The sequence below is a fragment of the Mustela nivalis genome, assembly GCF_964662115.1.
Source record: "Mustela nivalis genome assembly, chromosome: 2".
NCBI lineage: Eukaryota > Metazoa > Chordata > Mammalia > Carnivora > Mustelidae > Mustela > Mustela nivalis.
In genome coordinates, this window is record NC_139021.1 from 160,805,632 (window position 1) to 160,830,748 (window position 25,117).

Sequence of the window (25,117 nt, forward strand, 5' to 3'; positions counted from 1 at the left end):
AGGGTGCGTGGCTGGCTCAGCTGGAAAACCATGTATTTCGTAATCCAGGGTTATAAGTTCAAGCCCCATGTTGTGTGTGGAAATTGCTTAAATAAATAACTTTTAAAATTTTTCCCAAAAAATTAAGTAAAATAAACATCTGGCCCTTAAGTCTTTTAGAACTAAGTTGTCAAACTCCTAGAAAGTAGACCCAGATAACCTGCCAGTTTTAGGCAAATGAAAGAGGCTTTTCCTCTTGAAACTGGTTTGTTGTTGTTATTGTTATTGTTGTTTAAGATTTTATTTATTTGACAGAGAAACAAACAGTGAGAGAGGAAATACAAGTAGGAGTGGGAGAGAGAGAAGCAGGCTTCCCACTAAGCCGGAGCCCAACACAGGGCTCAATCCCAGGACCCTATGATCACAACCCAAGCCGAAGGCAGAGGCCCAATGACTGAGCTACCCAAGCACTCTTGAAACTATTTTGATATGAAAGAATGAGGCTGAGAAAACAGAAGAGACAAAAGAAGTAAGGCAAAAGAGCATAGCACAAAGTGGCTTGTCTACCTATTAGCCCAAATGTAATTCAGCTAAAGGGCAACTTCAAATAAAGAATACTTCTGGAGCTGGGATTCTATGCTCAGGTTCTACGGTTTTATTCTGGGACAAAGAGTAACCTAAGATCCTACTAACTTCAGTAGATACTGTAGGTAGCAACTTATAGAGAATCAATCTGACAGCTCAGGAATCAAGTGAAAGTAGAGGCAGCTAATTTCTTCTTAGGCTTCCTAGAAAAGAGGGAAAGAGGAGGGCAAAAAAAAGAAGCCCAAACAAAATAACACCACCACAAGGGTGCTTGGGTGGCTCAGAGGGAAACCTCTGTCTTCAGCTCGGGTCATGATTTCAGGGTCCTGGGCTCAATCCCTGAGTTAGGCTCTCTGCTCAGCAGGGAGCATGCTTCCACCTCTCTCTCTCTCTGCCTACTTGTGATCTCTCTCTGTCAAATAAATAAATAAAATCCTTTAGAAGGTTTAAAAAAATTTTTTTTAAATTTTTATTTATTTAACACAGGGAGAGATCACAAGTAGGCAGAGCAGCAGGCAGAGAGAGAGGAGGAAACAGGCTCCCTGCTGAGCAGAGAGCCTGATGCGGGACTCGATCCCAGGACCCTGAGATCATGACCTGAGCTGAAGGCAGAGGCTTAACTCTCTGAGCCACCCAGGCGTCCCAGGTTTAAAAATATTTTTAAATAATTCTCTTTTACTCTCTTAATGAACTAAGTTATATCAAAACTGCTTATCAAGTAACATAAAATATAGTATAAATCACCCCAATAGTTTCCAAATCTATTGCTGATTTTTAGACATTATGGTGTGATCTCCTGTTTGATTCAACTGTCACTAGCTACAAGATGCCCTGGTTCAAGCCATGATTTAATTTAGGAATATACAAACTCTTCTATCAATTTCCCCATTAAGCTGGTAGTCATTAGGTACCTGGTGCTGACAGGCTTGCTGCAGCCAGCAAAGATGGCGGGATGCTGCCTAAACATGACCACCCATGCACAATACATTCCACATACCTGCATTTTTCACACAGCCTGGGTCTGGACCGCCTGCACCCTACCTCTACTGATGATACCATCCCAACACTGAGCCCCTGTGGAGCAGCAAGGAGACACTACCTACGCTCCCACCCCTGCTGCTACGAATCTCTGGTTCAAAGACCACCCATATTCACTCTGACACTGTTCCTAAAAGCTCTGTTCCCACCCCTGCAGTCACCCAACCGGTGACATAACCGGCCTGGTAGTCTCAATAACTTACACTATTTACCAAGCAAAATGAAAATTTTAACAACTGCTACAACGTTAAAATATAGACCGGCTGAATTACTCCAAATTTATTGCTTCTTTGGGGTGTTTTTTATGCACATAGTGGTTTCCTGAGAGTTTCAACATGAGACAGTTCTGCTTTAACCCGAAGTCTTCTTTGAAGATTTTTATTTTTATTTGAGAGAGAACACAAGTCAGGGGCGGTGGGAAGAGGCAGAGGCAGACTTCCTGCAGGGGCCCAATGTGGCGCTCGATCCCAGGACTCTGGGATCATGACCTGAGCCAAAGGCAGACACTTAACTAACTGAGCCACCCAGGCGCCCCTAACCCGAAGTCTTCTTGTGTGGCCCACTAAAGTTTCTACTTTCTTCCAGTGCCTACTCCCAGGTGAGAGAATCTCTTACTGAGGAAGAGTCCAAGTTTTCTGTGTTAAGAGTAACTTAAAGGAAAGTTTACTCTCCCTGAGACAATTTCTCCTCACTCCTAAATCCTGTGGCAGCAATAGGGGTGGCAGCAAGAACCAAGGAATACAGTGAAGAATGAAATTAATTGGTTAAAGTTTCCCCACCTCTTACTGCTCCTAGCAAGACTTTTCTTTTTTTTTTCTCTCTCTTTTTGGTATACACATCTTTTCCCATTATTACTTTACCTACAGCATTCATACACAGATGTGAAATTTTTCATTTCTGACCCAGATTCTGGTTTTGAATATTAAGTCTTTCCACACTCCTTATTTCTTCTTATTTCAGCAGGAGGATTATGAACTTATCTGAAATGGTAGAAATTCATTTTGCTTTCACTTTCTCATTCTGTGGTATGCTGCTGAAAAGCAGTACATAATGAGAAGTGAGAGTAGCAACCTGGCCTGATGCCCAGCTGGGAGCAGAGAAGTTCACCTAAAAAGGACTTGATGTCCAAATGCCAAAAACTGGGAAGAGGGTTGGAGGAGGGGGTGGGGAGATCTGAATATATGCCCATGGGTAGTAATGAAGAAAGTGTATTCAGCCTGAGCTGAGTCTTCCGCCCAGCCTCTGTCAGTTTGATGCCTCATTATCTTCTCCATCTTCCCTAACCTCAGGACATTCAATTAGGAAGCAGGTGGAAAAAGCAACTGAGAAAGCAACATAATACCAAAAGAGGTAGAAACTGGGGGGAGGAGGGAGTTAAAATATTTATGTAGACCAGGTTCACTGGCTGTGATGTGAGGGTCTGGGTAGACAGGCACATACCTGTAACTCTTATGTGCTGAACACACAATCTTATCATGTCATCCCACCTTCAACTGTCCCCATCAGCCACTTAATCTCAGGCAACCATTTTTCTACTCACCTATGCTTCCTCCATGCACCCTCCACTCTAATCATCCTGAATTCCTTTCTTTTTTTTTTTTTTTTTTTAAAGATTTTATTTATTTATTTGACAGACAGAGATCGTAAGTAGGCAGAGAGAGAGAGAGGAGGAAGCAGGCTCCCTGCTGAGCAGAGAGCCCGATGCGGGGCTCGATCCCAGGACCCTGGGATCATGACCTGAGCTGAAGGCAGCGGCTTAACCACTGAGCCACCCAGGCGCCCCATGAATTCCTTTCTATCTACCTTCCAAACATGCCACACTTGCAAACCTCCAAGCTTTTGAACATGCCAGTCTCCTGCTTGTGTGTCCCTCCCCCTCTCTTCCACATAGAAAACTCCCACTGTTTCTTCATGACTCAGGTCAAATGCAACCTTCTCTGTTATCTTCTCTGATGCCCCACTTAGCATTAGTCACCCTGTGCAAATCTTTTTGTCACTTATCACAGCAACAGTTAAGGGTACAGCCTCTGGGGTGAGAGAGACCTGAGTCTCTCCGATCTAGGGAGTCTGAATCGTGGTAATGCAACTTAACTTGGTGTGCCACTGTGGTAGCTACCCTGCAAGATGGCCCCCAGTGGTCCCCACCTTCTGGCATTTACATCCTTACATAAGGATAAACCAACATAGACCAACAACTGTATCAGAGTTGGCCTACATGACCAGCAGAAATGATATGTCATTTGAGATTAGGTTATAAAAGACCCTACAGCTTCCATCCTGGACTCTCACTCTCTTCTTTCTCTCTTGGATTACTTGCGTTGGAGGAGGCCAGCTGTGGTGAGCAGCCCTCTGAAAAGGTCCACATGGTAAGGAACTGAGGTTTGCCAACAACTATATAAGTAAGCTTGGAAGCAAATTCTCCAGCCCAGTAGAGCCTCAGATGCCCACAGGCCCAGCTAACACTTTTTTTTTTAAAAGATTTATTTATGTATTTGAGAGAGAAAGAGAGAGAGAGCACATACACGAGGAGGAGGGAAAGGGAGAGGAAGAGGGAAAAAGTCCCAGACTCTGAAGTAAGCACAGAGCCCAACATGGGGCTTGATCTCACAACCCATGAGATCATTACCTGAGCAGAAAACAAGAGTTAGACACTCAACCGAGCCCCCAGCCCCTCACCACCCACCCCCCACACCCCCGCCAGCTAACACTGACTGCAGCCTTGTAAGAAACCCTATGCCAAAACTACCCAACTACGCTGCTTCTGGATTCCTCAACCACAGATATTGTGAGATAATAAATACCTGTTTTACAACCACTCAGTCTGAGGTCATTTGTGCACAGCAATACATAATCAATACACTGAAGATGGGATGGCAACCACTTAGGATTTATAGTAAGAAAAGCTGAGTTCAGGTCTAGGCAATGGTGCTTACTAACAGAATAAACCTGGGCCAAGCACTCAGCCAACAGTCTAAGTTTCCTTACTCAGAAAATGAGAAAACCAAGACTGTAATACTACACTAAAGGTAAACAGCATATTCTAAAACAAGAACATAAGATAACCAAGCTACAGGGCGCCTGGGTGGCTCAGTGGGTTAAGCTGCTGCCTTCGGCTCAGGTCATGATCTCAGGGTCCTGGGTTCGAGTCCCGGATCAGGCTCGGCAGGGAGCCTGCTTCCTCCTCTCTCTCTCTCTGCCTGCCTCTCTGCCTACTTGTGATCTCTCTCTGTCAAATAAATAAATAAAATCTTAAAAAAAAAAAAAAAAAGATAACCAAGCTACAAATAAAGTCTGTAGTAAAACAAATCTGATCCCTAAGTGCTGAGGTTCAGAGACACATTAAACAAACTGAAAACTTATCTAATCAGTTTCATTAAAAAAAAAAAAAAAGCAGCTTTCATGGTGTTTGAATTAAAATAAAGAATCAGGCTTACTTCTAAACACCAAAAGAAAATACAAACAGAAAAATGAAAACTGTGGAGCATGTGGGTGGCTCAGTCCGTTAAGTGTCTGCCTTTAGCTTAGGTCATGATCTTGCGGTCCTGGGATCAAGCCTCACATCAGACTCCCTGCTCAGAGGGGAGCCGCCTTCTCCCTCTCCCTCCCTCAAAGTTGGAAGGCTACTCTATTCAGAGTAAAAGTTGTTTATACCTCTCTAGATCCCAGGTCTGTCTCTAGAATGAGGCACAGACACTGCTATTCACCAAACTGCTCTCTTGGTAAAAAAAAAATGGAGGTTGCAATTCTGTTGTCAGACTCAATTCAAATGTTTTTTAAGGAAAAAAAAAATATATATTTGGGATCACACCATTGTGGCACAGCTGTTCTTGGGCATTAGATGTAAGACGAATGCAGAAACAGTAAAGGAGAGAGAAAGCCTGAGGACTTATACTTTATTAAAATATGATGATTTTCGGGGCACCTGGGTGGTTCAGTGGGTTAAAGCTTCTGCCTTCAGCTTGGGTCATGATCCCAGGGTCTTGGGATCGAGTCCCGCATCAGGCTCTCTGCTCAGCAGTGGGGGGGGGGGGGGGGGGGCCTGCTTCCTCCTCTCTCTCTGCCTGCCTCTCTGCCTACTTATGATCTCTGTCTGTCGATAAACAATCTGATCTCCTCAGGAGGCAGGAATCTCCCAGCCAGGTCACTATACATATAATTTGCCAAGCTAAAATAGTTCTGACTAGGCTGCTGGACTATGTAGGATAACAAGAGACCAAAAGCTCTATTTCTCTGGTCTTTCCCTACCTTCTAACTACTGGTGACTACTTTAACGCCAAATTCCAGGGATGACTAAGTGGTTTGCTGGTATTCCATACCTTTGGATTACAATAGCCACCCACAATCACTGCTTCAGTGCATCAGCCATGTTCTTCATGTAGTGTGCCTAAAGTGATAATGAAGATGCGTGCAGAATCCAAACTGTGGTTTGTACATTCTCCTCCCTTCTGTAAAGATGTATAAATCTGGGCCATAAAATACTGCCTGACACTTCTCCATACACAAATGAGTTTTTCCTGAAGTGTACACAGAATTTTGTGACTATAAATTCCTATCACTCAATTCTGTAAAATAGATTTGCACACATTAAGTGAACCATGGTACTTACACATACAGATCCATAGGAAACTCCTTCATCATGTGTGTTACAATAAACTCTACCATCAGGTCTGAGGGGGAAAGGAGAACAATTAAATCAATCAGAATGAAATGCATTTCATGCCTTTCAGTTGGAAAAAACCTCAGTATACCTTGCATTCATGCTGAATGACAACCACTAACCACATCTTTATTCACGTGCACTGTATCTAAGGTACTTGTTGCAAACTTTTCACCACCTGCCACTTGAAAGTAACAAGAAAATTAGCTCACTCTCCTACTTCCAGAAGGATACCTTGACCTACCAATAAATGCAGGTGCACAAGAGATTTCATTGCACAGATAATTTATACCATGGCACTAATGCAAAATTCCAAAGGGAAATCATATTCTGAGAACCGAGTGATGAGGCAAATGGAAAAGAAATTATGGATCACATCCATGTAATACTCCGTGTTAAGCTCTGAAGTTACGTCAGCCTATCTCATCTCACAATCACGCTCAGCCTGACAGATATTGATTGAATGGTCTGTGGGGCTTTGGGTCAATAGAGGCTTATTATATAGTCTTAATTACTGTTTCTAAAATCAAGTAGCTCTAGGAACCAGGGCTGAATATCCAAGTGAAATGGGAGTAAGAGTTCAGATCATTCCCCTAAGGAAAACGCAAAACTGTGGGCAGACAAAATCACATAAGATAGAATCCCCTACTGTCAGCTCTGTCAGGCTCATCTCAGCTTAATTTACTCAAGAAGAAGTTTTGTATGTCTGATCTGTGAGCTTCAAGCCTCCTGGCCAGCTGACACATCAATCTGGACCAAGAAGGGAAGCGAAGAATTTAAAATTTTGATCAGGAATAAGATATTTTACAAATTTAAATCATGTATCAGGCTTAGACTGAGCCATTTGTCTCCGTGGAAAGATCTTTTTCTTTAAACAACAGAACCCTTTAACTGAGCATTCTATTTGTTGGAGTTGGTAACAATAAACATGGTTTCTTAGACCAGAGAAGAGAATTTACTTTACTCCCTCTCTGAGGGAGAAGCACAGCAACCAGGACCTACCCCTCCTCTTAATCATGAAAATCCGTCACTGGCTCAGAAAAGTGCCAATTCGGAGGAGACTCACCCAGTACTGCACATACTAAGGGACGGCAGGGAAGGTTCTTGTCCGCTGCTTTCTTCCTGTGTCTCATAGGCTTCACACAAAAAAGAAATGAAATTAGTAGACACCTGAACTGACATTCAATGGCTCATCATCATGTTTTTCATGCAAATAAAATCACTACTACAGAGATGCTACCTTTTCTTTCTTTTTCTAGTCATGGGGGTGGGGTGGGGCAGGGAGGACTTGTAAATGCTTCTCAGTTATCAATGCAGGCCTGTGACAAAAACACAATTCACAGCAAGACAACAGCCCCAAAGGGCACTGGAGCATACTACAATGGGAAAGCTGTTGTTTTTATTTTGATTTTATCCGTACAAGTGACATTACTAACAACAAAAGAGGTATACTGGCATTTTTCTTTGATAAAATAATAAAAAGAGCAGAAGGTAACTGTGTAGAGGCAGCAACAGTAGCCCATTGCAAAAAACAAAAGTAAGTTTCAATATAAACCTCCAAGTGTATTTCTGAACATACCTCCAAGTTTGAAGTAATTCCCTGATACCTGCATATTCTATTTCCCCCACTTCTCAAATGAAACAGCATCTGGTCTTAACTAATCAAAGATTGTACTACATTTTGAAATCAAAAGTCTTAGGCCCATCTCCTTGTTGAAATCTACATTACTGATACATTCTAATATTATTGCCATGGGGACATGGTTGTGGATCTTTCCATCCTCCCTTGAGTAAGAAAGAGCTCCATGACACGAAAAAAAAAAATCCCAACAACAGGCTTGGGCCTGCTGAACAGCAGTTAAGCAAAAGCCCTTTAGTACAACATTCCACCCACATTTGTTCTAAGTAGGATCAATCTCATCCTCCCCAATCCTGCCAACATACCAAAAATTTCCTCTAAGAAAAAACAAGAAACAAAAGTCACACCTACCATTCTGTGTAAGTTTACTCGAAAATTCATATTGTCGTCATGCAAAAACGCATTTGCATACTGATCCTAAAAAAACAGAAATATGGAGAAAAAGTAAGGAATGAGAGCTATACTTGGGAAACTCAGTTTATCATCTATCACACTTGCTACAAATCCTTGGATTTCAAGAACTACTTTCAGGGGCGCCTGGGTGGCTCAGTTGGTTAGGCATCTGCCCTCAGCTCAGGTCATGATCCGTAAGTCCCAGGATGGAGTCCTGCATCAGACTCCTACTCAGTCGTGCTTGCTCTCTCACTCTCTCTCTCATGTAAATAAGTAAAATCTTTAAAAAGGAAAGAAAAGAAAAAGAACTACTTTCAAGGACCTGTTAAGAGAGCTAATGGGCTAAGCCAAGAGTCTTAATGTCAAACCCTACTTAAACCATGAGCTTTTAATAGGGCGTAATTTCCCAGTGTGTCTCTAACTGGTCAAAAATCTCTCGGCAAATTACAAACAATAAAAAATTAAGGCACAGGACTCGAGGCAAATGCTAAGAGGAATCTGTTTTCCTATTCTCTCTTCCTTGCCATCTGCCCAAGGAGCCTGTTCTGTTTGTGACAGCTTGAAGGTTTTCATCGGGGCTGCAGGATACATGTGCAGACTCCACATGAGGATCCACGATTAAGAAGAAAGGTCTGCACTCTGCTGGGAATGGGCTTGGCACAGCAGGAGAAAACTGCTACACATGCAGCATGGCAGTACGCAAGACCCCGTCTATCTCTGGCTTTGCTGAAGACTGATGGGAAATCAAAAACCTCTCACCCACCAATTGGTAATGAGCATCCCTTGGCCCTTTCCCAACACCTTTTCTGAAGATCTGACATGCCTACAGACTCCAATTACTAGAACTGTTACAATTTGTGGAAAACAACTCCTTTAAAGATTTTCTTAGAAAGATTTTTGAAAAGCAATTACACCAGGTCCACTGCTAATAAGCAGCTCTTCTGTAACCATCTACCCATAACCTGTGAAAAGTAGGTCATCTTTTCACAGAGAACACAAAAAGGGAAAGAATGAACAAGATATTTACTCCATGTGGACCACCTTTACTATTTTTCTTGAGAGAGAAAAGATCAAAATAAGGGATAATAAAGGGGGTAGCTAAAGCAAAAATTTAGCTCTAAATTGACTCAAGTTCTGCCCATAACCAGGGATCTGCCTAAGTGATGCCATTTGGTCCTTGAGGTTTTCTTTTTACACTTGTGCTGCCACCAAGACTCAGGGTGAGTTTAGGCCTAATGAATCCAACCAAAAGAGCCTCCTTATAAAGCAACTTTTATGTTTACTGTCGGGCTCTTCTTCGCCAAACTGCAATCAGCCCAACTTTACTCAGTTTCCAATCTCCCTCTTTCATTTTTCTGTCTACCACCCCCCACAGGAAACTTGAGCTCCTTTTTTCATTTTGCTAACTGCAAAAGACCCAACATGAGCAGCTTCAAAGGGGCAGGGCTATTTCTTCTACAGAGGCTTAAATCTCATATTTATCTATCTTTTTTTTAAGATTTTATTTATTTATTTGACAGACAGAGATCACAAGTAGGCAGAGTGGCAGGCAGAGAGAGAGGAGGAAGCGGGCTCGCTGCCGAGCAGAGAGCCCGATGCGGGGCTCGATCCCAGGACCCTGAGATCATGACCTGAGCTGAAAGCAGAGGCCTTAACCCACTGAGCCACCCAGATGCCCCTAAATCTCATATTTAAAACCCTTAAGAGCTCATGTCTTCCAGTTCAAAATTATAGCAATTATCATAACACAGTTCATTACTAATTCAACCCTAAATACTAACTGAGGCTCTACTATGTGCTAGACACTAAGAATACACTGGTGAAGGACCTTGCTATCAGAGCTTACATTCTAGTGGGAGGAGACAGATCATACAAAGAGGAAAGATTTTCTCTCCTGACCTTTAGGATCCTTAAGGTCAGGAACAGGAGATAGGAAGAAAAAAGATAGCACTTTGTAAGAGATTAGCTAATATCAGAGGACGAGAGTGACACCTGACACCTACCTCTGCAATACACGTAAGTATAATCAGACAGAGTTTGCCACTGTGAAGCCGGTGCTCATCTGTAAAGAAAAAATAAACAAACCCTTCTCTCCATATCATCCAAACCAAGTTTCTATGGAGAATAAAGATGTGTGTCACCACAAAGATCATTTCTACTTTCCCCCTCTACACAAAATTCCTGAATGAAAAATCAAGAGGAACTCTTGCTATTCTACTAGGCAAAAGAATCCCCCAGAAGATTTTTTTAGAAAAATGGATAGCTAATCACCTTCCTGAGAATCTAATTATTACGGTTCCTACTGTCAAATCAGGGCCATGCCTTTTGCTTCCGTATCAAATCCTTTGCTTCTGAATAGTCAGGTCTCTTCCCTTCCCTGCACCTTCTCATCTACCAACTTCAAGCACCACCATCTATAGCCACATCCCACAAAACCTAGAAAGGTTTTCTAACTGTTCTTAGCAAACTGGCAGTGGAATCAGAAACAAACTAACTGAAAACCAGGGTCCAGCCCCTGCATTTTACTTATGCTGTGCACACTACGTATGACTGGGAAAGCTGTAAACGTTTCATCCTATTTCTTACCTTCTTGGCAAAGTTATTCACTCTACAAATATTTACTTAATACCTACTATGTGGCAGGCACTATGCTAGGCAATACAGATAGAGCACTGAAATGAAGAAAGGTCCCTGGTCTCCCAGAACTCACATTCTAGTTAATAAAAAAGAAGGCAACCTCAGTGGCAGGGCTTCAAGCCCACACAAATGACCAAGAAAGAGCTACTCCATCACTGCCAATTACCACATCAAAGCTTATTTACTTCCCAGGATCTTTGTGGGTAAGGGGTGAAATGGAGGCGAGAAGAGGGTCATACCAGCATATCTAAAATGGACAAATGGTTATGATGCTTCAATTAGCTTTGACAGGACCTGGCTTGAAGTCCATTCTGAGAGAAGATCTATTAACAGATTACAGTGCTACAGAAAGGAGCTAATAGAACTCACCCTGACATTAACCTGCTACTTCCTCAAAGATAAAATCAACTAAAACCTGACAATTAGAAGGCATAATGGGGGGTTGTAGGCCAGAAATACATTCACCTCCCCTCACAGACACACAGTATACACACAGTAATGATGATAATACTTCCTTGACATTCCCCAGAGTTTATATCAGCACTCTAGGCACCCAGCAAAGAAATGCCCCTGCCTGTGCAAAACTAGATTCATGAGACTCTTCTACCTACCTCTAGCCAAAGAGTTTCTCTGGCACTATTCTCCCCTTCCCCAAAAGCTGATAAGCAACTCCTGTAAAAAAGAAAAAAAAAAAAAAAAAAAAAAAAAGCCCGCAGCTATCTCTCCACTTAAAAAAAAAAAAGTGTTTCTGAATACAAAAATAAGGCATATTTCATTACAAACTTTTTTATATTCAAAGAAGCACAAAAAAAGGACGATAAAAACTAAGTTTAATCATCCCATCCATGTGTCCTGTTAAATCAACTTTAAAATTTATATATAGGTATACATATATTTTTTAATATTTTTGCCTGTCTGTTTTAAAGGTTGAGCAGATACTCCTCCAAGGTGACAACACCCAAGTCAGAAGAACCTCAGGAAAAAAAAGGCTTTGAGGGCAGAGCTGAATCAAGGGAATGATAAAATTCTGCAGACTAGAGAAGACAAGAACTACTGGGAAGGAACACACAGGTAGCTTCAACATCATTAATATTTGTTCAGTTGAGTCTACCGCTCACATGTTCATTTTATTATTATACTTTATAACTCGTGCTATTTATTATACTTACTAAAAACTTTATAATATTCCTATATATTAGAAGTACCTTTTCATAGGTATCAAACAATAAATATATAATTAAAAAGAAAGAGCTAAAATCTAGGGTGTGGGGACAGAGCAGAGCCAAGAAAAAGTTGCTTCTATTGCTCCTAAAATCATAATGAAATCCTGTTAGGGCATACAGAAGATCAGGGGCTTAACAGCAAGATAGCTGAGCCAACATAGCCACCCAGGAGACATTCATTCCCCCCCCCCCTCTCTCCCTCAATCTCACAGGAGCCATTTTTGAAATTAATTCTTCATAGTACCTTGCCCGTTGCCATATTTAGGCTGCCTGCTGGCAAAGACCTGACTGAGCCTGAGTTTAGAAAGACAGGCTGAGACCACTCATACTATAATTAATCTGCCCTCAATTTTGCCTTCCACTTTACATATGACAAAGTGACCAGGACAAACAGCTTTATATGATCATTAAAGCTAAAAGTAAGTTCTAAGGGCCTCAATTCACTGTGTTATATCAAGCAAAGCTACAAATTCATTTGTAGGGTCACATCTACGCAGTCTCTCTCTTCTGTGGTTGCTGTGACATTTCTAGAGAAAGAAAGGCAATAAAGGAGAAGCAATGGCCTCAAGAAACAGAGATACACAAAAGTCTTGCCATTCTCATCTGTCAGATCTCACTTGCCAAGTCTCAGACGTGCACCATCTCTATAGCTCCCAATGGACTGAATTATATGCTGGATAGAATCTGCTGGGCTTCCTCCCAATCCCTTCTCACACCTAGCCCAAATATTCCCCTTCCCTACCATCAATTAAAAAATCACAGAAAGATCATAAACAGATGAACAGCAGGAAACTAGAGACAATAAACTCAAACTTTTCCAACAGCCAGTCCTCTTCTGCTTCCACTCTGCATCTCTGGATGGGTACTGACACTTCTATTTTAAGTGTTAAGGAACACTGTCCCTCTTAATCTCACCTCTTCCTACTGTACTTGATACAACAGTCCATGAATTCTCACCACAAGCTGATGCTTCCAGTGCTTGTCCTCAAAAGGGAATTCCCTGAAGTGTGCTAATCCCCCCACTTCCCACACAAAAGAGTTTGCATCTACTTACCAAAATCTGCTAAAATGACTTGCTAGTTTTTGTAGAGACCATTTTTTTTTTTCCTGTTCTATTTTTGAAGTACTCCCCCTCTAGCTCCAGGTTTTCCCAACACCACCTAATTGCCATCTGGCAGTGAGAAATTACTGTTTTCCAGTAATCAGGACCATCACCCTATACAGGAGGCCCCAGTGCTTTATTCTGTCAAAGCTTCAAAGTATTCATGCTGCTCCTTAATTCTAGCTAAGTCACTGCCGGCCACACCCCCTGCTTCCTGAGCCCCCAAAATAGCATGCCTTACCTTTGGTGTCCTGCATGACAATCGAGCTATACTTCAAGAATGTTATCAGTAGATTACTGGTCTGTACATCTGCATCCAGTGGGAGTTCCACAGAACTTATAACTGGAATAGAACAGATGAAATGCACTTAGCCTACAACATATTGCATCTAACACTTCTACCTACATAGCCAATTTGCAAGCAGGCAAGGGAATCACTAAATAAACTTTTTCCACAAAAGAGAGAGGACTAAGTGCTTATAATAAAACCCTTAGCTACTGTTCCTAGACCTCTAGAGCCCTTCCTACTCCCAAGAGTAAGGCCAGTACCCTTTTCATAATCTAAAAGGGCCAGTCTCCAGGAACAGTGCTTTTCTCCCCACATCCTAAGAAGGGTCTTTTGATTCCACTTCTAGTCTCAAATAACCCAAAAGTGTTCAGGGCCCTTCTGAAGGCACTCTGACTTGTACCTAAGGGAAAGATCTGTATTGAATATAAATGAGCCTTGCTTTGATGAGTCTCCTGCTTAAAATAAATGACAATTCATTCCTAATAAGGAGAAATCTTGCTCAGTTCTGACAAAAAGCCTTTAGGCTGGAAATACCCAAGATGGAATGGAAAAAAGTTACAGCAGAACTATATTCAAATTCTACTCCTTAATCCCTTTCCCCCTAAAAGGGAACCTGAAAAAGAATACCAAGCTGAAAACAGGTGGGCATTACTGACTGAGACAACCTAGAAACTGAGTTGTATTTACCCAGCTGCTTGCTATTTCCAAAAGAAACTATCCCTTGTCCCCACTCTCTGAGCCACAGTCTTAATGAACAATGAGGGACCAAACCAGGGCTGGGACCCACACAGAACAGGCTTTTTTTTTTCCTTTTTCTTTTCTTCTCTACACCCAACATGGGGCTTGAACTCACGACCCTGATATCACGAGTGCCATGCTCTACGAACAGCCAGCCAGGAGTCCCCAGAATAGTCTTAACGTAGATTTTTCAAGTTTCTAAGACTTTAAATTAGACTTACACATATTGTTAACTGTTTTTACACTAGACATAATATAGAAGCAAAAGGAGACTCATGCTGGCTCAGACAGGCTAGAGAATCTATAGCTTTCTACTATATTTTTACCCACAGAAGACTCAGTTGAGTTTGGGATATTATTCATAATATATATTCATAATCACAATGGATCCCTCTGGAGTTATTACGATGTATGCTGAGAACATTTATTAACAATGGGAAACATTTGCATATAATGGTTCCATAACACACAACAAGCACAACAAAAGCCTTGTAAGAAGAAATTAGCATGCCCAATCCTTGGCTCTTTTCCCACAGTTCAGCCCCCCAAAACTAATAAAAGACAAATATATTTTTATGTGGAAATACTAAAAAGTCTTAACTCATACTATTGGTTAATGAACTGAAACTTTCCACTCAAAACTCCAGCCTATTTTGAACCTCAGGGCCCATAATCCTTCCTTTGTCCCATACAAAGAGGCATCTAACTGGTGAGTGGAACTTTTTTCCCACTCACACACAGCAGTAACTGGAAAAATGTCTTATGTAATATGTAGAAATATAGAAGTATATGTATTTTTAGTTTACCAGAAAGTCCTCTCATGCCAAGGCTGAGTTGTCAAATGTCAAGTCTGAGCTGAGAACAAATGTTACATCTAAACTGCTGGCTTTTAAAAATAATGGCTCCAGTGACATACCTTTAAATATAACTGGGCCACTGAGCACCACTATACATAATTGAAAACAAAACCTGAAACAAGGTTATCATGCTTAGCATCCCTGTAGAAAGGAAATGAATCAGGAGAGAGGAAAAAGAACAAAACAGAAGAAATAGAATAAAATCCCTCACAAATTAAAATCTCGTTCCTAAAGAAAAGTTATTCCTTGATCTTTGGCTTCATAATTCTTCCCAGCAGCCTCTGTCAAGGGAGACAGTCATTTGAAAGTGGGCTGACTCCATCTTCCCACTAGAAAAAATAAAAGCTCACTGGTTGTAGGTAAGTAAGCACAAATCCTGCCATTGCATAATCAAGCGTGTGGGTGAAGTGTTCACAATGAACAGTTTGAAAGGCTCTGAAGCATCCAAACCCCAACATCGCATGGGACTCAGATAGATAGATAGATAGGTAGATATTTTTATATATATATATACGGCTTTTGATATCCATGGTAACTAGGCAGGCTTCATCCTTAAAGAGAAACAACAGTATTTCTATTGGATTTTTCAGTGACCTGAAAAAGCAGAGACAAGTAGGCAGTCCTTACTACTTGCTCCTTCTCATTAAGATATTTTGGAATTTGGCTTTCAGTTCTAAACAGATCCAATTTGCTACCATAGACTTGAATATCAATGGCACCTCCCTGACACATTTCTGTACCAACACCACTTTCACCACTTTCAACTGCCACTGCCGCATGTGCTAGACAAAAATTTGAAGAAGAAAAAGCAGATCAAACAAGGTCATTTCACAGACCACAGAGAGGCACAGAGAAAGGACTGAAGTTAAATTTCCTGTTTCTTTACCCAAAATACAGTAAATATTTTAGGCAAAACACTGAGTATTAACAAAGATTATTTTTAGGTTAATATACTCTATCAAACACACTTAGATGACAAACTTCATTGGGGAAAATTCATAATTTATTTCCTGTTACCTTGTTCTTAAGTTCCAGCCATAAAATTTATAAAGCAGAAATTCTGTGTGGGTGGGTGGGTGTATTTTAGGGTGAGAAGTCTTAAATACCCACCAAATTCTCAATTATAATACACTCAAAGCTTATTGTTTTCCCACTGGAAGGGCTAGCAGATACATACCAGTGAGTAAAATCCTGAGTTCACTTTCTCATCCATGTACTCAACAAGTCTTTATTAAGCAGTGACTACACCAGGAACTACATCGGACAGACAGCAGTGAACAAAACAGACATGGTCCTTGTCCTAACCCATGTCCCAGTTCTTAGTCTCAATTCTCACTATCATGAAGGGATCCACTTATTTTTCTGGTCTCAATTCCCTCACTTGGCCAATGGTAACATAAGATAATATTACTATCTTATATTCATGTCAGAGAGATAGTCATAAAATACCTCATTGGAGCCTCACAAGTACCCTAAGAGTTGCAGGATGCAGGATAGGCATTACTGACCTCAGAGGTCCCTTTCAGATCTAGCACCACATGATTCTACAACCATTCCCTGAGGACAAGTTAGAGTTATGTAGCTTCTTACACAAAGAAAAACACATGACTTTCTTTTCCAAAGCTTCCTTTAGAGCTTTAGAAGTCCTAAAAGACAGCACCTCGGAACAATTTCTTAGCTGGAAGAAATTAACAACTGTGTTCTTTGTTCAACACAGCTATGCTTACCCTGAAAGATTCGAGATCATATTAGTCAAGAAAACAAGAGGTGGTGGGCTTACCATCAGAGGAGGGCGGCGTGGTCCCAAGTGGTGTGGCTGGGGTTGTAGGAGCAGGACTGACAGGGGTTGTCACCAAGCCCATTTCTGGATGACTCTGAAAGAGAACAGAAGCAAGAAAGAAAAGACATAACCCAGTTCTGAGTATCCTCTCCATAATATCCTTTCGTATTCCTGGCCTCATAATTAAACGGAATGCTCACTTAGGAGGAACTGCTTTTACACTGAGTTCCCCTGAGAACCTGATTCCTGTTGATGCTTACTGAACTCTAATAAGAAGCTCTGTGAGCTAGTTTTCTTTAAGCAAGTAAGTTTCCATTACATAAATTTTTCTGCAGAACCCTGCAAAAAAACTGAGGTAAACAAATACATGAGATTATTCCAGCAAAAAAAAAGGGTATCTGAGTCCTATCTGAACCTGGGCAAGGACTGCTCTCATCAGACTCTCATCAACCTAAAACATATCTATAGACTGTTCTGATGACCACAGAGTTGACTAGTAAGTACAGACAAGGCAAGTAGATAAAGTACTATAAAAAAGAGCTATGCAGACAGCACCCTCCCTTTTCCAAAACTAACAAGAGTATGCAGGGTGGAAGCAGACACACCTGGGAGACATCCACTGGGACCAAAACAGACAACTCCTCTGTTCCTGACCTTCCTTAGCCATCTCTGTCACATGAGCTCTTAGAATTAAGCTGGGTGGGGCGTCTGAGTGGCTCAATGGGTTAAGTCACTGCCTTCAGCTCAGATCTTGATCCTAGGGTCCTAAGATCGAGTCCCAAATCCTGCTCCTTGCTCAGCGGGGAGCCTGCTTCTCTCTCTCCCTCTCCCTGCCATTCTGACTGCTTGTGTACCTGCTCTCTCTCTCTCTCTCTCTCTCTCTGACAAATAAATAAATGAAATCTTAAAAAAAAAAAAAAAAAAAAGAATTAAGCTTGGTGATGGCTACTCCCTTCTCTTCCTCAACAGCTTTTTGCAGTGTTCCACCTCCCTCATCCTCCTTTAAAATCAGCTACAGAATTCAGGGAGCAGACAAACATAATGGGAATAGTGGATAAAATCTCTCATGTTCTCTGGATAAATAATAAGTGTCTTCCTAGGCAGACCCCAAGCCAGAACACTACTTTTTAAGCATGACCTCATTTTTTTTTGTTAAAACTCAGTGATTCCATATACATCTGCCCTTTGAGAAAAAGGCAAAAGCAAATGTTCTTTTTAAAGAAACCTACATACATATTTTAAACACTCTGACTTTAGGATAAAAACATTTTATCAATTTTTAAAGACATCCTTCATGGACAGCACTTGAGTTCTCAGCCCGTTTTAGTCCTCTTCTCTACCAGCTACTGAGGATATCCTAAGCTGCGTTAAGTGACCCAATACTCAGTATTCTAGGACATCCCGCTTTCAACATTTGTAGACCATTTTGTTGTTGTTAACAGCTAACCTTATGGTAGACCAGATATTTTTTTACTTTTCTTCTCTGGAAATTAGTGAAATAATAAGACAAGTGACTTGGCCTATTTTATCTCTAGTTTTAATTCCACAGTGGTTTAGAAAGCAGAAAGCCTGACATATGGGCAGATAATACCAAGGGATTGCCAGTGAACAAAAAGAAGTAATCTCCACTCAAAATGAAGTAATCTCCACTCATCTCGGTTAACAAAATCAGGAAACTGGTCAAAAGAATTAGAAGACTGGTCAAACCCAATACTTTGCATTTTATCAGACCCACTTCAGCACCAGATGGAAACATATATATTTTGAGACAGCCTGAAGCAAAGACAATTGATGAACCTCTGTTACTATCGCCTACCAATACAAAGCAAAGTTTAAATAGGCACAGCCAGATAGGCTTTTCAGTGAAGTGGATCTGTATGAAATTCAGGGAGAAGCACTGGAGCTTTTAATATAACCAACCTGAGCTAACACTGTGATGAAGTTACGATTTAAATGAACAGCTTCATAAAGTGCCAGAAGGATGGCCTCATTGGTTCTAAAGAAAAAAAAGAGAGAGAGAGAGAGAACAAATTAGAGAGGCTCTTACAATAGAAGAGTTCAAACAGTATGATCAGCAAGATACAATTTCACCCCAGATTCTCATTACCAATCCCTTTGCATTTCTAATGTTCCCTTTATTTCGTCTTAGGGTTTATATAAAGGGTATACAGGCAAGGAGTCTTTAATTCCTTAGGACTATTTCTTATCTACTTCATTCCCTATTTTCCCTCTCACTTTTCCACCCCAATCCAGTTAAGTCCTTCACTGGCTCAGACACCCGGCCTCTTTCATTTCATTCCAGAGACAGCGGGGAACCATTTATCAGCTTCTTAGGTCTCCACAGACATGACCAAAGTAGTGGTTTCTAAGGGTCCATTCTTGTTTAAAACCCAAGAAACACTGGATAAATCACCATGAAAGTTTGAATCTGTAAAAGATTAGCAAGAGGTAACGTTTCAGATTCACATCCAGCCAGAGAGCCCACACTGAAGTTCAAGTCACTGCACAAGAATGTGAGGCACTTACTGTACTGAGATCTTCTCATGGGCATCTGCTATGAACATGCTGCCCACCTGTGGAAGAAAAGAGGAATTGCATGCTTATAGCACAGAAATGGGAGAAGAGATCTGTGCTTATGAAGCCTTTGATCAGTGAAAAAATAAGTGGCTTGCAGACTGAGGGAACATGGAACTCTGGCCCACCAGGCATACAGACCAAAACCAGCCCTATTTCAAGATCTTCAAAGATTCACAAGTAATAAAATGAAATAATGAGAACGCCACTAAACTATCTTTCCTTAAAGGGCCTTAAAAAAGAACAATCAGGGGACCCCTGGGTGGCTTAGTCCTTAAGTGTCTGCCTTGGGCTCAAGTCATGATCCCAGGGTCCTGGGATCAAGTCTCACATCGGGCTCCTTGCTCAGCAGAGAGCCTGATTCTCCCTCTGCCTGCCATTCCCCTTGCTTGTGAACTCATGCGCTCTCTCTCTTTCCCTGACAAAGAAATAAATGAAATCTTCTACAAAAAGAACAATCAAGACCTTTATCCAGCTCTCCTTTTCAAAGTGTAAATTTAGTTAACTACTGACATCAAGTAAGTGTTAACATAGACCTCCTCATCACTTGGCATCTTTCCTGAAAGCTGCTTACTTGAAGTCAGAAACTCGTGCAGATTACCACAGAAAGCACACTGATTTCATACCCATTATAGTGCCGTCTTCAGTTTGAGTTTCAGAGAACAGAAATGTCTATGTGAGACCCACTGTCCAGCTTTCAGATCACAAAATCTTTGTGTCACATGCAGGGGAGCCAAATAAGTAAACAGAGTAGGTTGCCTTCAACATGTGTAACATCAGAGGCACTGAGAAAGATGGCTATCCCTCTGAACATACCTTTCCATCTGCCTACTGATGTTCCCAAACTATGCAGCTGGAACTTCCTTTGTTCCGTACAAAACTTTTTCTTCCTGGCTAAAAGTCAACAATCCCTGGAGCAGTTGTATCTAATTCATTTAACCAAATACCAACATAGCACTCACTCATACTGCTCTGACCTCTGACAGACTTTACTCATTTATGCTTCAAAGTTAAAGAGCTTAGCAGATTCTTTTCTCAGAGAAATCTCTGAGAAAGGAGGGAAGAAGACATAGGCCTTGGGGAGAATAAATGCCCATTTCGGGAGTAGAGGGATGACTGTTTTTTGCAAAGAACTCAAAAACTATCTTACCCTACAGGTCACTATTTGAATAGTAATATCCAAGGAAAAAGACTTTCTGAATCTGCCTAGATTCTAAGACCAACCAGATTTATCTCTTAAAAAATTAATCCTAGGGGGGCACCTGGAGGGCTCAGTCATTAAGTGTCTGCCTTCGGCTCAGGTCTGATCTCAGGGTCCTGGAATCGAGCCACTCTGCATCAGGCTGCCTGCTCAGTAGGAAGCCTACTTCTCTTTCTCCCACAGCCCCTGCTTGTATTCCCTCTCTCTGTGTGTCTCTCTCTGACAAATAAATAAATAAAATCTTTAAAAAAAAAAAACTAGTCCCTGGTTATCTGGCCCAAAATGCCTATGGTGTCAAGGCTGAGAAACCTTGTTCAGAAGTCTTACAAAATGGACCAAACTTTCCTAAACTAGGGACCTCTCAGTCCATTAAATCTTTAGAGGAGTAGCTCAAATCTTTTCCATCAATCCCTTGACTTTAGGACCAGCTCTGAGGAATCAAGTGTCTATAGCAGACAACAAAAGAGCACTCGGGGCTACACTCAGATCTAAACTCTCCTATTCAATACTCTGCAGGGTCAGTTCTCAAACACAGCTAGCTCTTCAGGAGGCAAAAGTTTGACTTAATATGTATGCTTTTTTAGCCTTTAAAAAACTGAATTAAGGGGCGCCTGGGTGGCTCAGTGGGTTAAGCCGCTGCCTTCGGCTCAGGTCATGATCTCAGGGTCCTGGGATCGAGTCCCGCATCGGGCTCTCTGCTCGGCAGGGAGCCTGCTTCCCTCTCTCTCTCTCTGCCTGCCTCTCCATCTACTTGTGATTTCTCTCTGTCAAATAAATAAATAAAATAAAAATTTAAAAAAAATAAAAAATGAATTAATTAATTTGAAAATATCAGTCCCAGGGCAATCACAGCTCTCCTTTTCCTACCTTACTTGGGTTTGGAAATCAATAAAAGAGATACAGCTCTCAAAAAATCTGCTCTGAAACACTCTCCCCTCACCATGCCATCATCTCAAACATTTGAACTTCTGAGTCCAAATTTGTCTACCCCTACAGACCTCTTAAATTCCTAGCAGGACAGAAAAAACAAGTCGGACTTACCATATTTGTTAAAGCAGAGAAAAAACCACTCTGGTGTTCTTCTTCCTTGTCTTTATACTGCCTGAACAAAAATAACTAAATTCAACTTTAGTATTACTTATTAGGTATGTCTTTGTCCTTGGCATTCTAGGTAATCAGGGCAGGGCACTCACAGAATTAAATGACTCCAGAAAACAAAAGCATTGTGACAACCCAGCCATAGCAGTTCCCCCTGCAAGCCAAAAGGCATGCATCTGCTCTTGAGGCAGCGTGTATCAAAATGCCTGGCTACTCTGGGAGAGACTCAGAAAGCAAGCTGCAAACGTGTGAAACTGCTCTAACATATGGCTGATCCAGTTATTTCCCAAACAGACTATTACTTGAAAAGTGTAACAGTGAAATTACTTTCAGGCTGTAACAGTGAAAATCTTGTTTGTTTTTGAAGGAAGAGGAGGGAAATCTGTGAACTAAACTATTTGTGGAGATGGGGCAGATTTGAAATTCCACATCTAATTGTGTGTGAGCAAAGTCTGAAGAGGAGCAAGCAAGATACTGTCTGGCCCTTGCCAGGATTGGGAACACTTCTGGTTTCCATTCACTGAACACCAGACACCTTCCTCATCCAGAGCAAGAGGGAAAGCAAGCGTCAATGAAGAGAGCCCCAGAAAAGACAAGGACTCTGGGAAATTGCAGTTGATTCCTGATGAAAAAGCAGCATCCATTAAACTAGAGCTAATTCAGTACGTTTTCTCTTTTTACTTATTTTTAAGTATACAAAATGTGGTGCTTTGCAAATTTTTTTACATAGAAAATTGTATTTGTAGGATACGTGGCGCTAAATGGAAGAGCCTTCTTGTGGCTGGAAAACCAGTTAAAATGCTCTGCAATAAAATATCAAAGGTTTCAAAAGAATGTGCCCAATTGCTTAAAGAAAAGCTGGACACTAATTTGGTGGCGACTTTTCCCCTGGTATTAGACACAACCCCTGCTAAGACCATCAAGCTGAGCTATAGCAAATATATCTGCCAGAAGCTAAACCTAAGAATACTCTTCTAGGATAGGTAAGGGAAGTTCACCCAAGCACTGGAGCAAATCTGTTTTCTACTCAACCAATTCAAATGAAAATGAGACCCTTTCTCCCCTGTGATGGCGGACTTACCTGTTGTACTCAGATAAAGCCTGAGCAATCACAAGCCCCATTCCCTAGGTGGGGGAAAAAAAAGATAGCACAGATGAAATAAGGGCTGGTGGCAATGCCAGGCCAGAAAAACATTAAAACACTAATTATAGCCCCACAGTCCGGATTTTCCTGATCTAACTATCTAGATCTTACTTAAGAGAGTAATAAGGGGTAGGGTGGGGGGAAATGGTTCAGCCCAGATCACTGACAATTTCACTGGGATCATTTTTACCTCAATAGAGAAGACTAAGTTAGAATCTTCAAACAAAAAACTCTGGTATGTCTCCAAAACAGTCACAATAAGAGTGACAATGAGTCTCACACTAAATGAAGGTGCAGAGAGACAAACCACTCTTTCAGGCCACAGGAAAACAGGAGGATAACAGGAAGAAGCATCCAATAAGTGTAAAAGTGACTTATCAATTTTCCCTATAGAACCTGCTAATAAATGTGACACAAATATCAATTCAGGCCACGAGGATGAATCGTGTATGGGCTGTTGTTTTTTTTTTCCCCATAAGGGAAATCAGAATAATGAAGAGGGCAGGATGCCAGACACCTCATCATCTTCTTCCTCCCTTACTCAGAGAACAGGTATTATTTCCCAAACTTTCAAGGACATATGTAGCAGGTACACAGATTATCTTCCATGTTCCAGCTTTACCATGTCAAGCTGTAAATGCCATCTGGCCAGTTCTACAAGAAGGGATCTCCCATAGGTTAGTCATCCAAGTCTTGATTTGTTTTCTTTTCTTTTCTTTCTTTTTTAATTTTCAGCTTTATTGTGGTATAACATACAAAATTAAAATTATAAGATATTTAAAGGGTACATTATGCTGATTTGATATATGATCTAAGCCTTCTTACTCTTGGGAATGTAGTTTATTGACTCTGTAGGATCACCAACCTCAGCACACTAGAACATGAAACAGAACCAACCATATCATCATGATGGGGCTAAATGGAAGAACCTGCTTGTGGCTGGAAAACCAGTTAAAATGCTCTGCAATAAAATATCAAACTTTCCTTCCATGACGAGAAGATAAAATACAGTAAGACACACTGATGCTCTAAAATGAAGTATCGATTCCCTCTTTATAGCCAGTTGAAATTAACACAACAGCTCTCTGTTCTAAATATCCACTGAAAGTGAGACCACCAAAAGCAAGTAATTAAAACAATAACACAGGATCCATATACTTACATTGAGTGTAGCCTCATCATCCACAATAGACAGCTTCACAATATAAGGATTCACAGACTGTTAAACAAGAGACTCAAGGTGAGTGTGACTAAGTTAAGAACCCATTAGCTATTTAACAAAATGTTAACAAAAATGGTTCTATAAGGCCCTCTGTAGTGATGCTCCTAATACCCAGTCAACCCATCCTGCCAGCTAACTCCCCCATTTCCAGTAAATCTCTCAGCGTGCACAGCAATCACTAAATACACACACACACACACACACACACACACACACACACACACACACTCCAATTCTGTTCTACTTGCATTTTTCTCCAGGTGGATCAGCCCAGACCTGTGTCTTCTACTTCTCCCATCTTTCCATCTTATTTATTTCTAAGAAGTGAACACTCCACAAAACTCACTTTGTCCTATCCTGCCAATAATCCGAGTCCACAGGGACAGCAATCTTGGGAGGAACATAAAGCTTCTTTGCCATAAGGCACAAATTTATAAGTTGCTAACTTACAGTTTCATCCCAAGGGCTCCCTTACCACTCCACAAACTATATGCAAGGACTGATTCACCCACCCGTAAAACAAAGCCACCTTGGGGGTGGAAAGTGGCAGCTGCTTAACAGCCAGAGAGGCCATTTATGGATCCAATACCCAAATAACACTGCAGGGGAACTGAAAAAAAGGATGTAATTACCCAAACTACAATCTGGTCAGAACACTGGGATTTAATGACTGTCCCATCACTTATAGCACTGGAAGATTTCTTGAGTTTTTCTAGACCCAATCTCAGCTGGGCAGCATATGGAAATGGACATATATTTAAACTCATTAAGCAGTTGGGCCATCTCCTACTAGTGGGATGAGAACCAATGACCTACTCACCTTGAAAACATCCCATACATGGGATGTGAGGAAAGACCTCATCTAGATCAGACACCAGTTCTAACCCAAGGGAAGCAAGGAACAATACTGGTAGTTTTCACAGCAACCAAGAAAACTCATTACTGAGAGATTTGGAAACCC

The 25,117-nt window shown here is 41.2% G+C and overlaps 1 protein-coding gene across 3 annotated transcripts in view; it reads right to left on the reverse strand.

The window, feature by feature from the left end:
* Window positions 1-25,117, reverse strand: part of ARMH3 (armadillo like helical domain containing 3) — a 184,172-nt gene that overhangs the window by 130,831 nt on the left and 28,224 nt on the right. For all 3 annotated transcript variants that reach the window (XM_082722373.1, XM_082722374.1, XM_082722375.1), the window contains exons 9-19: window positions 24,097-24,153; window positions 22,872-22,915; window positions 21,734-21,794; window positions 19,444-19,490; window positions 18,838-18,913; window positions 16,918-17,011; window positions 13,495-13,596; window positions 10,295-10,353; window positions 8,250-8,315; window positions 7,326-7,395; window positions 6,209-6,269 (exon numbers count right to left, since the gene is read on the reverse strand). In XM_082722373.1, the coding sequence (XP_082578499.1) occupies window positions 6,209-6,269; window positions 7,326-7,395; window positions 8,250-8,315; window positions 10,295-10,353; window positions 13,495-13,596; window positions 16,918-17,011; window positions 18,838-18,913; window positions 19,444-19,490; window positions 21,734-21,794; window positions 22,872-22,915; window positions 24,097-24,153 (737 nt within the window). The remainder of the gene's footprint in view (window positions 1-6,208; window positions 6,270-7,325; window positions 7,396-8,249; window positions 8,316-10,294; window positions 10,354-13,494; window positions 13,597-16,917; window positions 17,012-18,837; window positions 18,914-19,443; window positions 19,491-21,733; window positions 21,795-22,871; window positions 22,916-24,096; window positions 24,154-25,117) is intronic.